The following is a 16,700-nucleotide window of genomic DNA, read 5'->3' as shown; positions in this document are numbered from 1 at the left end:
GTGAGGAGGTTACTGATCAAAATTTTAAGTCATCAGCTTTGAGTTCTGGGGTTTACTCAATAAGACTTTTCCTTCAAAATAGGCCCCAGGCATGATATGATATTTCACATCCCAATATGTCATCTCATATATGATAAGTGATCAGTAAGAGTCCATCCAGTGAATGACCAGATGAATGACTTTACAAATGGTGAGAAGGGCTGGGCTGATCAGAGCAGAGCAGCATTGAGATGGTAGCACCAGAGTTCTAAAATAAGCACTCTGGTTCCACGGTGCAAAGCTTTCACTCACTATATTCTCCAGGCATTACTGAGGACCTGTTGCGTGCCAACAAGGTTTCTGCAGCCTCCAGACACATGCTCTTGCAACTGCCCCTACAATGGGCACAGTGTGCTAAGTCCCCTTTCCAACTCCCTGCCAGGGCACTTGATGTATTCATGGCATTATCATTGGCTGCCAGTATAGTGCATGGCACAGAGCAAGTGCTCCGTACAACTAGAATGAAGTTCAGAGCATTAAACCTACATTTCCTCCTGGAAGAGCATTTAACAAAGTTTCCTCTTCCAGACTCTGCCCCTCCTTTTTCCGGGTCACTCATCCAAAGGTCAAACCACCCCAACTACTATGATAACTCTTTCAGATATTGCCCCTAACTCACCTTTTAGAAGCTTCTTTGACAAGAGGACTTTTTGCCCAAGTAAGAACACTCCGAGACACTGATGTGGCTGTGCTCCCCAGTAAGACAAATTCCTAGCAGCTTTTGTGAAATGTTTTCCAGCTTGGCCCAAATCCTTATATTCAAGAGATCTCATCTCTTACCATGACTGAATCTTATATTTCGAAACCACATCAAGAACTCCCTCCCAAAGAGAATCACCCTGAGGTCAATGGCAAGAGGAGCCCAGTGACAAGTTAATTGAATGTATAGGAATCTGGTGATGTGTCTATTTTTGTGAGCCAGCAGGTCCACTTCCTGCCTGTCCACCACAATGACTCAGCTTCACCAAATCACTGCCCAGCCACCATCACCAGATGACTACTCCAGACACCAGGTCCTGAGAAGTTGGTATAGGCAGCTTTTCCCAGAGCCCCACATGTTCCAAACATTATAACTGAGCTATGATGGCTACTCATTAATCATGCAAACCCTAAGGGAATAGAATTAAAGTACCATCTGGATATACTCTGGTTATATAGTCAGCGAGGAATGAGACAATACCACAAAACACAAGGTTAGAGGGAAGCAAATGAATGGGAGACATCCCTAAGCCACCAGGAAAAACCCCAAGGTGAAAAAAAAGTAACAGCACCAGTACAAAGAGAGGCACACGGTTTTCCTTGAATTACCTTCAGATTTAGGACTAGGAGTAGATGCAGGAAACTGGTAGGTAGGAGTGTAAGGATTGTCCTCTGTAGCAGAGAAAAGCAGTGGATTTTGAAACTATCCACCATGAAGTGGAGGCACTGACAAATTCCCACTTGAATGACTGATTACCTAGTTTAGTGTTATTAAAGCACACCAGCATCACACTTAAAAATAGATTAATGAATTAGAAAGGACTTAGTTATTTTAATACAGCATATCATGCAAATGAGTGAAATAAAATTTTCACCAACCAAAAAAAAAAAATGACTATAAAAACAAAATCTAAAAGCCAAATCTTATGCCTAAAATAGAACTCTAAGAACTAATTAAAGGCTAAAACAACAGATACGCCATCTAAATTTATGGTACCTTCAGAATTTTGCTGGATTTCAGGAAGTTCAGGGAATTTGTACGTAGGGAAATAAGGGTTTTCTTCAGGAGTGTCTAGGCAGAGGAGCAGGTTTGGGAGAGAGAATAGAGGAAGATACAAATGGAGAGAATGAACGAGGAGGAATCCACATACAATTTAGGCTCCTTGAATTCTGGAACATGGTAAATTTCACTAGTCACATGAAAGAAATTCAAACTGCTTTAAAAATCCAGTCCTTTTGCCTGAATTATTAAGACACATCAAAATATACAATATCATTACTTCCCTTGGTCAAAGAATTACATCAAAACAGGCTCCAGTGTGCAGAAAGCACTTAGCGCAAAGCTTCAAGCACTCACTCTTTATGGGCAAGAGATATTAAGTATGATAATGAGTAGTATGCAATGGAAACACTATCCTAGAATGATTTTTTTTTTAAAAAGCGTGTATGGTGGACATTAGAATCAAGGCAAACAAGTGGAGTCTCAATTTTTCAAATACCCCTGTCTACCATTAGGACAGGTAGTTGTGTTATCACCTGTAATTTAGTTGAGTTAATAACTACTTGAGAACACCAACACTGCCTGTGAGGCAAAACTACTTTGCACATATGCAAGCACTCGTCCCTGCATTTAGCCTTCCATAGCTGGGTCTGAATATGTGAGAGAGTCACAGATGGCCAGAGGCAGTGGATAGTAACTTTAGGAAGTGATCAGTGGAAATGACCCCATCTGATCACAGAGACCCAGCATTTAGCATGGCCACTATGAATAAGCTCATCCACCCAACCACAGCCGATTTAGTCTTGATTCAGAAAAGCTAAGTACTGTTTCTAAATATTTAGAAACACTTTGAAGAGGGGCATACCTGGCTCATTTTGAACCCAGCAAGAACTTACTAACAGTAATGTTAATTGACATCTGCAGCTAATTAGAGAACTTGGATATTTGTAGCTTACACAGGAATACTGACTAGAATACTCTTTCTTTGCCTTCATGTACCATCCATGCCAGGCGGTCAGACTGGATTTGGGAACAGGGAAGGACAGGATGCTCTGCCCACAGGAGGAATGGTACCCTTCCCATGGTGCAGCTACATCCCTGCCTATCAGTTGATTGGTGGCACAGGCAGCAATGGGAGCTGGTGGGGTTATGACCTGCCCGAGCACTGGCCTGGGGTTCTCCCACCATGCCGGGTCACTGGCTGACAGCCCAATGGGCCTTTAAGCACCTCTTTCAGCTTGAGCAGGCTCTGGTGTGTCAGCTCTTGACCGATTCTCAGGGCTACCTGCCAAGTGCTGGCTGGCAGCTAGGGGTGCTTATTTTTCACATTAACATAACCTTAGAGGTGCACTATGCATCACTGTACCTTCACAAGGCCAAACACTTTCTCATGTGGACCCTGCAACATCCCTCAGAGGAAGGAAGGCAGGATAAACACAGAGAGGCACATGACTGGTCCAAGGTCATATGAGTGTTTAGGGGACTGAAACTAGGTGAGAACAGTTTTCTTTTTCTTTTTTTTTTTAATTTACTTTTTAGTTGTAGATGGACACAATACCTTTATATAATTTATTTATTTTTATGGGATGCTGAGGATCGAACTCAGTGCCTCACACATGCGAGACCAGCGCTCTACCACTGAGCCACAACTGCAGCCCTGAGAACAGTTTTCTTAACTCAGTTCTTAACTCAGATTTCTCAACTTGCTCTGCCCATGAGGCAGTCACGGGCTGACACAGGACATACCTAAAGCTGGAAGCAGGTGAGAGATGGAGTTGCTCGCATCTTAGGCAGTAGGTGCTGGAGCTCAGGCAGAGTGCTAGGCTCAGCCTGCTGCATTCCACACAGTTGGGAGGGAGGACTTGTGAGCTGACCTCAAATTATAAAGCTGAGGTGGGCACACAGGTGCACCCTCCCTCCTGTGCTCTCAAGGAGCATGGCTGGGTTCAGGCAGATCAGTACCTAATAGAATCCAACTGCAGGACCCAATCTCCTGGAGTCTAACCAAACTAAGTTTAGGATGATGCCCGAGAGTCAATATGGGGGCACATAGCACAGCACAGCTTCTACAAATGAAAACCAGTACCTCTGTTTAGTTTGTGGATCTGCTTAAACATGGTCTTGTACCAGTCTTTTGATCTCTCGGTATTCTGGAGAAAAACAAAGGCAAAGAGTAAGATAAAATTGCACATTTCAGAACTTTTACGATTACAAAATCAAAATCAGACAGGAAATGACATCTTAAGTCAAGACTATTGAAAAAGAACCAACTAAGAGATTCAGACAGACATGAATAAGCTCATCTACCCAATCACAGCAGATTTAGTCTTGATTCAGAAAAGCTAAGTACTAAGCATCTCAATATTTAGAAACATTTTGAAGAGATAGAAACATTTTGCAGAATGATAGTTGGCCAAAAGAATGCAGATTTTGATAAAGGTATACAAAGACTTAAAATATGTCCATTCTTAATTTTTTTAAAAAAAAATTAAAATCCTTACAAAGAATTTATTTCCAAACACAAACTATGGGAACCTGAAGTAAATCCTAGAAATCTGATGCAAAGAACACTTACTTATTATGCTATGGCATAATAATCCATTCTAGATTATTCTGCAGAAATGCATATAAAGTTACCTTGCATAGGGCCAGATTCAGAATGAATACACTAACACATAACCCATTATAGCATTCAATGCCAGAGTTTTCACCCTCACCACAAAGCTGGGTTTTGTTTGTTTGTTTGTTTGTTTATTGTAGCTATAGCTGCTTTTGGTAATAGTTCTCTTTCTAAATTACTTACTACTTAGGACAAGGGCAGCATTCTTTTGAGTCTTATCCCATGGCTATGTCTACCTACTTTCTCCAAAAGAAAGCAAAAAGAAACTAGTCCCTTTTCCAATTGGAAATCACAAGGAAGCATTGTAGTCAGTGGCCTAGTGAACACATGGAGAGGAATGGAATTCACCTGAATCCAGTTTCAAAAGACAGGTTTCCCTGAATTCCTTAGGCTGACAGGAGGACTAGCATGCCTGACCAGTGGACAGGGCTGCTACTAGACCCGCCTTCTCCTGGAGGCCTTGGTGGGCTGAATCCTTCCAGTGGCTATATCAGAGTTTCCTCCTCCATTTGTATGTGTGTGGGGAGGTAGTTCCTACCCAGGGGGATCTTCTTCCTGAACCCCAAAACAGGGGCTATGGACCTCCCACTCTCCAGGGTGCTCTAACCCTGGAGCAAGAATTTCTGAACAGACTCCATGGAATAATAATAAAGGAAGATTGCCTGTGGCATTCACCCCTGGAACACTCACTCACAAGCCCAAAGCCTCTCTGAGGGTCTGCTGCAGAGAAATTTCTTCAACTTTGTCCCGCTCAGACATTCCTCCTTTTCATTTGACCACAAAACCCTTTCTTTTTCCATGAAACTTATAAACATCCCACACCACTTTGGGAAAAGTTGCTGAACACCAAGTTTGGAACACAGCTTATCGTGGGTCTGGCACTTGGGGTCTGGTGCCAGTGTGAGCACCCTCCCTTCCAGGCCTGTGTAACCCATAGACGGGTTCACATGCAATCAGGGCTGTGCTTTTATCACAGTTTAGTTAAGCTGAAGCCTATGAAGGACTTTTAGGTCAATACTCATACCCGAAGTGGGATGCCCACTTCATCCATGGACACATTGCTTAGGTCTTGTGCACTCTTCACCACCCGCCTACTGTCATCCTTTGCTCTTTTTTCAGCAGCCCTGACAGGCGAGGTGGGTTTTTCCTGGGCTGGTGCAGAGTCCTGCTCACCCACACTTCTTTCTGAGACAGGATCTGGAAATAAAAAGCAATCATTAGCTGAAGCTCTTCTGGTAGCTCCAAAGCAAAAACTCACAAACCATCCAGCTAAAACAAAGTGTGTTTGCTAATTCCCAACTGAAACTAGTTCCACTTAGGGCAGGGGTCAGCAAACTATGGCTCATGGGCCAGTCATCTGTTTTTCTAAGTAAAATTTTATTGGAATACAGTCAGATGAGTTCATTTACATATTATTTATGGTACTTTAACACTACCACTGCTGAGTTGAATAGCTATGGCTTCAAAGCCTAAAATATTTATTATTTGGTCCTTAAAAAAAAAAGTTTGCCAACAGTGTGTTTTGCAGAGGTTTGTATATTATGCTCTGGGCATCCAAGTAGTTCTGACTAGTCCAGAAATTAAGGGAGCAGATAAGGAGGTGGCTAAACATTACTGGAAAGTTCTTATTTCATCGTGGGATAGTCACTTTTTTGTGCCTTAGTTTTCTTATCCAAAAAATGGTGATAACTCTTCCACTGGCAACCTCACAGCCAGGTTGTAAGAGAACTTATCAAGATAACTTAAACCACAGAACTCAGAGAGCTGTACATTGCTAGATGTTCATTATGGTTTATTTAATTTGGTTCAAGACTGGAAATTATGGCGAGCTAACAAACATGCCAGGTCCTGTGTACAGATTTATGCAATTATTTATGATAGTCGTTATTCCAAGTCCTGTCATTCACTTATTAGAGAGGCATTGACTAAGCACCTTCCAGGTGCTGTGCATAGTGGACTGACAGTAAATATCTCAGAATCTTGGCCCACAGGGAGCTTATACTCTAATGGGCAGAAAAAGCAAGTGCAGCATTGAGAAGGCAGGATGATGAGGTCTGATACAGGAGCCAGCATCCAACTTGGCTGAGAGATTTAGGTTTAGGGCCAGCTTGTCTAAGGAGAAGCCAAGCCGATAAACAGGAAGTGGAAGGTGGTAGGTGAACAGCATAAGCAAATGCATGGGTTGCCTCTGAACTACTATGAGCTGATTATGTGCCATGCATTGCACAAAACTCTTCATTTCATCTGCCCAACAACCTTGAAAAGAAGCTATTATCATCCCTCCATTTTTAAAAATGGTTAAGGGGACCAAAGCACATAGAAGTTAAAGTACCCCACGTGGCTAAGCTGGGATTTGACCTAGTATCTGCCTAGCAGTCCTCTCTGAACCATATCTTGTTTTGTATCCCTCCAAATGGCACCAAGGTTTCCAGTCTGGGAGCCTAGCCTAACCCAAACTGAGACATTAGGAAAGGAAACTGGGTTGGAGAAGGGAGGGAAAGATGGCTGCTTCCATTTTCAGAATATATTTGAGAAGACAGTGAGATACTTAGGTAGAACTGCCCTAGAGACCCCTTGGAGAAACACAGAGGAAGCCCAGATGAGACGCCCTGGTAGGAATGCAATTTTAGAGCACAAGGCTAATATCAAGGAGATGGCAGAGTTCAGAGTGGAAGGAATTGACAGCATAGCCAAAGAGCTGAAGTTTTGCACTGAGGGATGCCAAAGGTACAGGAGGAAAAGCAAAAGAATCCTCAAATGGATGTGGGAGTCATCAGAAGAACAGGAGATAAACCAGAAAACACAGCAAGGTGCCATGAAACCAGAGAAGACAGAATTCCAAGATGTGGGTTGTTAAACACCAAAAAAAAAAAAAAAAAACCATAAATTGAAGCAGAGGAGGAGGAGGCATTAGATTAGGCAAGAGGAAAGTCACAGGAACACTCTGGGGTAGCCATTTCAGGAGGACAGTGGGGGTAGGTGTCACACTGCAGAGAAAGGAACAAATGTGTGAGCAGGCCATAGGGAGGGAATTCAGCATAAAGGAAGGAATGAGCCAGATGGTAATTGGAGAGGTCAAAAGACTGGAAGCAAAAAGGTGTAAACCAGGGGACCCTGAAGTCCTGTGGATACAGTCCATAAGGTGAGAATGAAGGGCATGCAGATCTGCCTGGCAAGCAGAAAGTGCTCAGGAATATCTGCTCCTTGATTCACTGAGAGGTGCCAAGTGCTGTCTGGCGGCTACCCCATAGTGAAATGGAAGGACCTAATGGTCCCTGCAAAGTAATGAAAGTCAGAGGTGTCTGTGTGGAGGGGAGGCTGGAGAAGCAGGGGAACAGTGAAATCAACACGCTCAGGTTGAGGATTTTTGGTCAACTCAACAGGATCAGTCTGCCATGATTTCAAGTGGACTTCTGAAACTCTTGCTGCATTTGTAAAGGCAAAATGATTCATAAATATTCTTCTGTGTGAGAAGAATCAGTTTAGTGAGAGCTTCAGAAAACCTGATCCATGGTACCATCACCGTATTAAGGGCAGACTGGCTTTATGGGAAGAGTTCTCATGCTCCCAGGAAATTCCAACATGGGGACAAGGGGTTAGCAGGAAGCCTGGAAGTGCAGGGGGATTTCAAATTACCCAAGTCTACCTTTAACGTGGCTCTCTGAGAGTTCCCCTCCTACCTGGAAAGGGCTTCCCTGAGTGAGATCAAGAGGGCGCAGGAGAATTGATTCCAAGCTCTGTTTTACCCAGTGCTTAGGGGCCTTCATCATGCTATGACAATGAGGGCTACAGACATGCTGTTCTCAAGGGTTTCTAGAGCCTTTGAAATTTTTTTTTTAAACTGTAGAGCAGGTGCTCAATAATCACTTAACTGCAAAACAGGCTAGCATTCCATGGAGTTGTAAGAATCCTTTTAATCTATAAAAATTAGCTCTGAATTATTTTACTTATGAAACTTGTGGTCATGTGATTCATTATTGAGTGGATTTTGATATCTGGAGGGCTAAACTGCAAAAAGTGGAACTTTTTAAAAATAAAATGAAAATCCAAAATGACAAGTGTCCCATGCAGATGACAGGGCCACTTTGACATCCCTGTTGCAATGAGGGCTTGCTGTTACTTCTCACTAAGCAACACTAATTCTTCACAAGATATCCTGGGGCATTTCCTTCTCATTTTATATGGTGCTTTAACAAGGAAAGTCTTGGGCCCCTAAATAATGATGATATTGACAGTCTCAGATGGGGCCTCTATTTATGGGAGGTGGGATAGATTTTCTTCATACTCAAAGTTTTATGACTGAAGATGACAACAATGCTCACACTTCCCTAGGGGAAGGAGGGTGGCTTCCATGTCCTGTGTCAACCTCACTATCCCAGTCACAATCATATTTTCCTTTCTCCCCAGGGGAGCCCTGAGCCATGTAGATTCTATTCACATTTGACTCTTCCTGAGCCCACAGGGGCTCAATAAGACTTTGATAAAAGAGAAGACTGGTGACCCTGAGTCCCATCCCCACAGGTGAGGAGCAGAACCTTATTTTCTCTAAGGCACAGGGTCTACAGAGTGCCAGCACTGCCGGCCCCTGTCTTTCAGGAGCTCCTGAACAAAATGGTACTTCTTTTTAAAAAAGGAACTAACATTTAGTGAGCACTTGTTTTAGGCCCCAGTTGATCAAACATCATTAATGAATCTGTCCCAAAGTTCAAGGAGGGAGTCAGCATCAGGTTTGTTTAGCACTGAGGAGCCAGGCTGAGCCTGCCAGCATGGTGGAGAAACCCTTTCTGGTTGTGAGGCATTCTCCCCATTCCTGTCACATCAGCTCCTCTAGGCAGGGACAAAGATTGTCACCCCCACTTCCCACATGAGGAAACCACAGCTCAAAGAGGTGAGGTCCCTTACCCAAATACAAACAGCTCTAGGAAGGGACCAAATTTGAGTCTCATAACATGGCCGGATGCCCTTTTCATCTATTCCTTCCAACTCGCACAGCAGGAAGAAGCTCACAGGAGCCACCATTTTTTCTCCCCCAAAGCCACTATGTTCTCTGCAATCCAGGCTGGAGCCAGGGGAAGGAAGTAGCAGCAAAAGGAGGGGAAGTGAAGGGCACCTTGAGCTCAACCACAGCCTGTCCTGGCCCCGTGGCCAAGCCCTGATAAAGCTGAGAGGGTGTGAGAACCCCACGTCCTCCCTACCCAGTTCTGCACAAGTCACAAGGACAGCAGTGGGATAAAGTCACACAGAAATCATGCAGCAGCTGCTCAGAAAATGGTGGCTTCCATTATCCACCAGATCAAGGGTTCTTAACTCTGGAGTTCATGAGTACTTAAAAATCCATGGAACTCATATGCACATGCTTGCACGCATGGCTTTTTCTGGAAAATGAATCTGTTGCTTTCGTTAGATTCTCTCAAGGAGTGGCGATGACCAAAGAAAGGTGAAAAATCATCACATGACACCATTAGCAGCCCATAGGCTGCACAATTTTCTTGATGCACCTCCAGAGCCTGCCTCTTGCCTCTACTCTACTCAAGGCAGGCACTCAATAAAATGAATAATAAATCAATGGCACTGATAACACTAAGCGCTTTGCAAGTGCCAAAGCTCAATGCTCAGCTGTTTTATAAGTGGAATCTCCTTTGATCTTCACAACAACCTGGAAGATACTTCTTTCTCCATTCACAGAGGAGAGACATTAGATAATGGACCTGTGGTGACACCATGAGTAAGTGGTAGAACCAGGATTCAAAGCAGAATGGCTACAGGAATCCAGCAGGAAATGACTAAGCACTCCTATTCCTGGGTTTCCTCCTCATTTCAGCCTACAAGTTTGCTCCTTCCCCACCCAACACTGTCCCATCCTGCACAGTTTCTCAGGAAGTGATCCCTGATTAGCTGATTATATCTGCTGTCACTCTCCATTACAGGCTTTAACAATCCACTTGCCACCCAGTGTGGTCACCAGAGGGCAGCATCAGTATCACTGAGGAGCTGGTGAAAAATGCAAATTCTCACACATACCCATTAAATCTGAACTTTTGCAGGCCAAGTGCAGAAGAGTTTTGATACTCTCTCCAGATGATCCTTAAAGCCAGTTTAAGTTCAAAAAGCAGTTTTCGACCCTGCTGGTCGGGTGGTTCTTACTTGGACCCATCGCGCTTGGGTCAACTATTGGCATTTGGCTTTGCAACCCAAATAGTAAAAGACCTGCCCACATTTCCTAAACCCTGACCTGTCATATCTAAGAGAAAGAGAGAACAACCAAAAGGTGGCCTCTTCAGAGACCTGCCATGAACACTGTCATCTGAAGCAGAACCCCTTATGCTACCTACCCAGAACATCCTGTTCTTACCATCAAGCTACTCATTGCAGTTCCATGGGACACGTTTACTAGTTTGATTCACTTTTCTGTCTGCCAAGCCTGCAAGCTCCAGGGGGCAGAATCTAAGCCTGTTGTTATCATCTCTGAAATAAAGATTCCAGCAACGAATATAGTCCCCAACTCCTAGGGTCGCTCAGAAGATTGTGCTGATCCAACATTGGGTGGTGACTGAAAGATGGCTTTAAAAGGCACAGTGGTTAATATGTAAATAAATATATTTGTCACCTACCTGAAAGGCTACTGAGTCGTTTTTGCTGTTCTGTGATAAAAGAAAAGAATGCACAGTGTAAGTGAGATTTATACAGTACATGGTAAGACCAAGAGATCCTGGTATAACTAGTTAGGATCCCAAACTCAGCACCCTCATTGTCCTTTAGATGCTAAAATACACAGGTCAGCTGAAGACAGGGGAATTGACATGGATTTTATTATACAGGCATGTTGTCTCCCAACTCCTCACTCTCCAGATTTGCACCAGAATTCAAGATGGTCCATTTTCTAGCAGTTTACATCTTGTCTCAAGATGATCTAAGCCAGGTGTGGTAGCACATGCCTATAATCCCAGCTACTCAGAAGGCTGAAGCTGATTCCAAGTTCAAGGCCAATCTGGTCAACTTAATGAGATCCTGTCTCAAAATAAAATAAAAGGGACTGGGGGTACAGCTCAGTGATAGAATAGTTGCCCAGGATACATAAGGCCCTGCGTTTGATCCCCAATACTGGGGGTGGGGGGGAATAATCTTATCATTAAAGGGACCCTTTCACTCTCTCTGGTTTCAAGTGCACAGGACCGTATCTGATCCTAGCCTTGGTACCTTTTGAAGGAAAGGTGATTAGAATCATAACCATGGAAGCTGTCATCTCCCAAGAGCTTGCTCAAAGCCAGACCCTGGTTTTAAGTGTTTTCAGGCACAACATTTGCAATCTTGCCAACAACCTTAGCTGTTAGGCATAACTATTTTTCTCACTGTACATCTGAGCCACTGTAGCAAGGAGGCTGGACCAGACTATGGAAGAAATTCTAAGAAAAATCAGCATTGGCCAAGAGAGTTCAGATAAGGGGCCCAAACTACACTGAAAATCACCTGGATCTAGAAGCTAGACTTTCAACTCCCAGTCCAGGTCCTCTGCATCTCTAGTCGCTCTCCTTAATATTGAAGGTCTATTGATTTCTCAGCCTTCGGGGTGACCACGTGGAGGGGAGGCCAACATCTCATTTGGAAAGTCCTGAGTGTACTTGCTATGTGATAAGCACAAAAGTGACCTTTACCTTCCATGGCTGCTAAATATAAAGCAGCCACACAGTTAAAAATAGAACACTTGCCAGCCCATGGGTGCTGTCATCATGCCCTGTGGCCACATTTCCATCTATCCTCCCACTAGAATCAGTTTGGGTAAGAAGTGAAGAAAGCAACATGCGAGCTCTTGGCTGGTGCAAGTAGCAGCCGTTCACCTTCAACATGTGGATGGGGTTCACACCAGCTGGACAAGCAGAAGCCCAGTGGCGCTCTAGACCCAGCTCTGCCAGCAACCTGTCAGGTGACAATGGCCAATTACGTCGCCTCTCAGCCTATTTCCTCACTTGTGACATCAAGGTACTCTGTGTTATCTAAAGGGATGTATGGTTATCCAACTCCATTCCACAAGTCACTGGTAGGGTCCTTCCCAGCAGTAGAAACCAATGTATACAATTTAAAATACTATGTTGTTCCCATTGCTGAAGTGTGAAATGGCCTTTCTTTTATTTTATGTCACACACACTAGTGGATGTTTTTCAGGGCTGTTATTTAGCAAAATTAGAAGTTAGCAACTCTAGAGGAATCCCTAGACAATTTCCTATGTCCACAGATGCACCTGGGAACCTCTGAATTCCTGATCTCCAGCATGGTCCACATCCAGTACTGCTGGGATGCCCACCAAGCTTTCTGAAAATGTAGAATCTTATCCTCTCACCCCTTCCCAATAGCTCCTAAATCTGAATCATCAAATTAACAAGATTCATCAGATTAACAAGACTGAGCAGCCCTGAGCAAGGGAACCCATATACCTCTTCAGTCCTAAAAGTATCTGGATTCAAATCTTCCTTCCCGGCCTCATGGCAAGTGATTTACCCTTAAATACACGAAGTACGCAAACTCAGGAAAAAGGAGAAAAGGGATGCTTGCTCATAACCATCAGTGCCAAGCCAGAGGATCAGTGTCCCCTGTTTGTTCTTAATAGGGAGGTTGGCTTGAAGAAACAAGATTATTATCGTACCATGCCCTGTGACAATCTAGGCAGTGGGGGAAAAAAGAGGAAATTTTCAGGATGACTAAAGCAGAAGTCCAGAACTGGAGTAAAGTTATCATTCCCTTGGGACACTCTGCAATAATTAAGAAATTGTTTTCATGGGTGAGGCAAAGCAGAGCTATTAGGTTGGGTAAATTCCCAAGCAGTGCCAAGAACACTTGACCTAAACCCTATTTATGATGAGGGACACAGGGCCAAGCAGGCCAGGCTCTTCCATTCCTTTCAACTCTTCCTGTCCTACCTACTTAGTGAATGCATGGTTTTGTTCTTTACGGGAAGGTGCCATTGAATTCCAAAAAACTAACGTCATTCCTGCATCTTTTTTTCTGAAGGAGGCATGTCTCAGGCTGTACATTTCTGATGTTTAAACCCAAGGGCAGATCTTGGCCAAAAGAGAAAGGCAAGAACTAAAAGTATTTGGGTGAACAAGAGGAATTCACTTGTTCAAGGAAGAGACAAAGAGGAACTACAGGCATTTCTGTGCCCAAAGATGTCTCACTGGGTGTCACTGGAGGGACTTGGCAGGAGCAGCTGACATTATACTTGGCACTTCCCAAAAACCATGTTGCCTGGGGAATAAATCCCATTTTTAAAGAAACTGCCTTTCCTTCTGGGAATTAACTTGCTTCTACTTGACTAGATTTAAAAAAAAAAAAATGACTCATAAAGAAGTTCATAGAGAACTAAAATTTCACTTTGTCTTGCATTATGGACACTTTCTGGGCAGAGAACTACTGCCAGTAAGGGCATGGCACACTTGGGAGAATGGGCTTATACAAAACTTAGTGTGGGGGCTGGGACCCTTATTTTTTCCTGAAGAACACAGATCCATGGGAGAAAATTGATATGGGAGCCACACAGTGCAGATAAATAAATAAATAAATAAATAGCCCCACTAAAATGACTATTTAAGATCTGAGTGGGAATATTTGAAGTGAGAGAAAATGTTACATATATCTACTTTTCAAGTTAGAAGCAGGAAACAGAAACCTCTATTTAGTATGGAAAACAATTAAAAATAGACTCCAGTTCCATTTTCATCCAAGTTAGAGGAAGGGGGTGGGAAAGGGAGGAAACTATGAAGTAGGCGAAGAAGGAGTCAAGAAAAGGAAGCTTTGGATATGAGCTTTGAGCTCTGAACAGAACAAGTAAACCTCTACTGTTCTTTGAAATTCATACTAAAAAGGCTTTTCTGCACTGGGAGACAGCCTGAAAACTTTCCATTTCATGCTGCAAAGAACTTTTGTAAAAGGGAAAGCTTACTCCTCTCTATGGAATTCCCAAAAAAGGAAAACTTGGGATTTAGAATCATCCTCTGGAATTTCAAAGCAGAAGGGTCAATATGTATCATTACTATCTCAAAGCTCTTTGAGTTTTGCCAATCCCAAGCCCCTTCAGAGACACAGCAGAACCAACCAAAGCAGCCAGAGAAACTATAGAAACTGAACCTGAAAACCCTCCGCAGTGCTGCCTGGGCCACATGGAGTAAGGTAAGCAGCCAGACAAACCTCAGTCCCCGAGGGTTTCACCGAATGACAATCTCATGCAATAACTGCTGTGAGAAGGGGGCCAGAGAGTCACTAAGAAAACGTTTTGTGTTAGATGCATAAAAACATGTTTCACATTTTAGAAAATTCTATCCAGCATATTTGCTTGTTAAATTCAGTACTCAACATTTTGCTTTCTAGCAATCTATCTTGTCAAAGAACTAAATCATTTCTGACACGACTTAAAAAGTGGTTATCATCATACCTAAATTTTCTAAGTAAAGCCTCATTAGAAATCATATGATGAAGAATTAAGAGATACAAACGTTCCTTTTTAGGGGGTTGCAACTGACTGAAGAAAACCAGGAGCACCTGAGGTGTGGAGAAGGCACCTGCACTAGCCTGGCTTACATATGCAAATACGTGACATCACCTCTGTCAGCCTGCTGGGATGGATCTTACAGGTCATGTGGGTAAAATGAGGCAGAGAAGCCCAGAATAAGGTTTGTGAAAATCTCTGTGCAGTGATAGAAGTCTTGCCCCAGATACCACGGGACAGCCATGCTGACTGCAGTGAGTTAGTAGGGGTGCACCGTGAGGCTCCCCTTACCTCGATTGTGCTGCAAGAGTACAATGGTGGGGTTGACGATGGTTGTCGAGGGGTAGGCGGATGATGGCTTGCTGGCTGGTGTAGAGGCTTGGGAATCAGCTCCAGTATTGGAAGAAGCAACTTCATTTAGTAGAGGACTGGAACCCTGAAAAGAAAATGAATATTGTCACTAATTGTATATACAAGAAACCTAGAGTTAATGTTTTTTTTTTTTTAAAAAAAGGGAGAAATGTAAAGTTTTACAAAGACCTTAATTTTATAAAAAGAAATGGAATCAGTGAGAGATATCATCATTAAATCCAGTTAGAAGCCTCGTCTGGGATGCGTATTCTCTTTTCTGGTATTAGTAAGGGAAGAGAAAGGGAAGGGGAGTGTTGCTGACAGTCTCAGCAGCATCAGTCATTATTTTCACCTGGTAAGAGTTGTGGGTCAATCCAGTTACTGAAAAAGCAAATTCAAATTCAAGGTAGAGTGACATGCAAAACCCATGCAATTCCAAATGCGATCCAAGAATGAGAGCTGGCTTAATTGGGAAGAATCAGGGAGGTTTAGTACACTGTGTAGAGAAATGTGAGATGAGCTAAGGACAAGAAATCACTGAAGTAAGAACAGGAAAGAGTTAAGAAATGGTTTTCTGGGAAAGCTGCAGGTGGCATCAGAATAACTGAGCAATTTTACTAAAACTGGCTTCTGAGATCTGAATATTATCCTATCCTGCTGTGACATTTTTCCACTCTAACATTAGAGTGACAAAAATCCCTGAAGTAAAGACTTGTGAGAATCCTGACTTTAAAAATTTTGAGATCTCTACCAGAAATACTAATAAAATTATTAATGCCAACATTATAATCTGTATGAGGGGATAATGCCAGTCTTTGAAAAAAAGTAGGACCCTCAAATGTAGTGACGATATTCAGTTTCCTTCCTTGTATCTATACATTTTGCAAGGTTTCTATTTTAAAATTAACCAACCTTAAAACTAAGATGACATTCTTAAATGTATTAAGAACAAGATTTTGATTGTTACTTTTATACATGGACTTTTGTTGTTGTTGTTGTTGTTTTGCTGTACTGGGGATTGAACTCATGACCTCACATATACTGGGAAAACACTCTACCACTGAGCTTAGCCCCTGGCCCTGATTGTTACTTTTAAAGCAATTACTATGCTCAGAGATCAATTACTGTGTATGTACCTATGGGACAAGGGTCACAGCTCTTCCCCCTGCCACCATCCAGAACAATAACAGGTGCTCAGTGAATGCCAAGTGAATTACAGAAGCCACCACCCACTACCAAGTGTGTGACTAAGCTAATGTTTGTGTCACGAGGACATATGCTTATCAGAAGAGAAAAATGTGTGTATCAGCACCCAGGACAGCTCCTGGCACCCAGTAGGGGCTTTGCACACATTGTCTCAGTCAATCTCTCCCTCCTGAAAATTTCCTATGTAGCCAATGAGTGGCAGCTCAATTTTCTGTGTGAATAAAATCTTTTTCCAAGACCCAAGGAGCGCACAGTATGATCTTGTACACAAGTGCCTCATCTTGACTCCTCCATTTATAAAGTAGAAA

At 43.0% G+C, this 16,700-nt stretch overlaps 1 protein-coding gene across 23 annotated transcripts in view; it reads right to left on the bottom strand.

The window, feature by feature from the left end:
- The window catches only part of Sorbs1 (sorbin and SH3 domain containing 1), a 231,918-nt gene that overhangs the window by 72,832 nt on the left and 142,386 nt on the right, over positions 1-16,700 (bottom strand). For 22 of the 23 annotated variants that reach the window (XM_071611055.1, XM_071611059.1, XM_071611057.1 and 19 more), the window contains 4 exons: positions 15,127-15,271; positions 10,970-10,999; positions 5,383-5,555; positions 3,825-3,888 (listed from right to left, as the gene is read on the bottom strand). In XM_071611055.1, coding sequence (XP_071467156.1) covers positions 3,825-3,888; positions 5,383-5,555; positions 10,970-10,999; positions 15,127-15,271 — 412 coding nt within the window. Of the gene's footprint in view, positions 1-1,347; positions 1,411-1,735; positions 1,811-3,824; positions 3,889-5,382; positions 5,556-10,969; positions 11,000-15,126; positions 15,272-16,700 lie in introns of all 23 variants that reach the window. The other variant, XM_071611075.1, reaches the window with a different exon arrangement.

The sequence above is a fragment of the Marmota flaviventris genome, chromosome 4 (genome assembly GCF_047511675.1).
Source record: "Marmota flaviventris isolate mMarFla1 chromosome 4, mMarFla1.hap1, whole genome shotgun sequence".
NCBI classification, from domain to species: domain Eukaryota; kingdom Metazoa; phylum Chordata; class Mammalia; order Rodentia; family Sciuridae; genus Marmota; species Marmota flaviventris.
The sequence above is the reverse complement of the archived record's forward strand: the minus strand, read 5'-3'. Positions and strand labels throughout refer to the sequence as shown.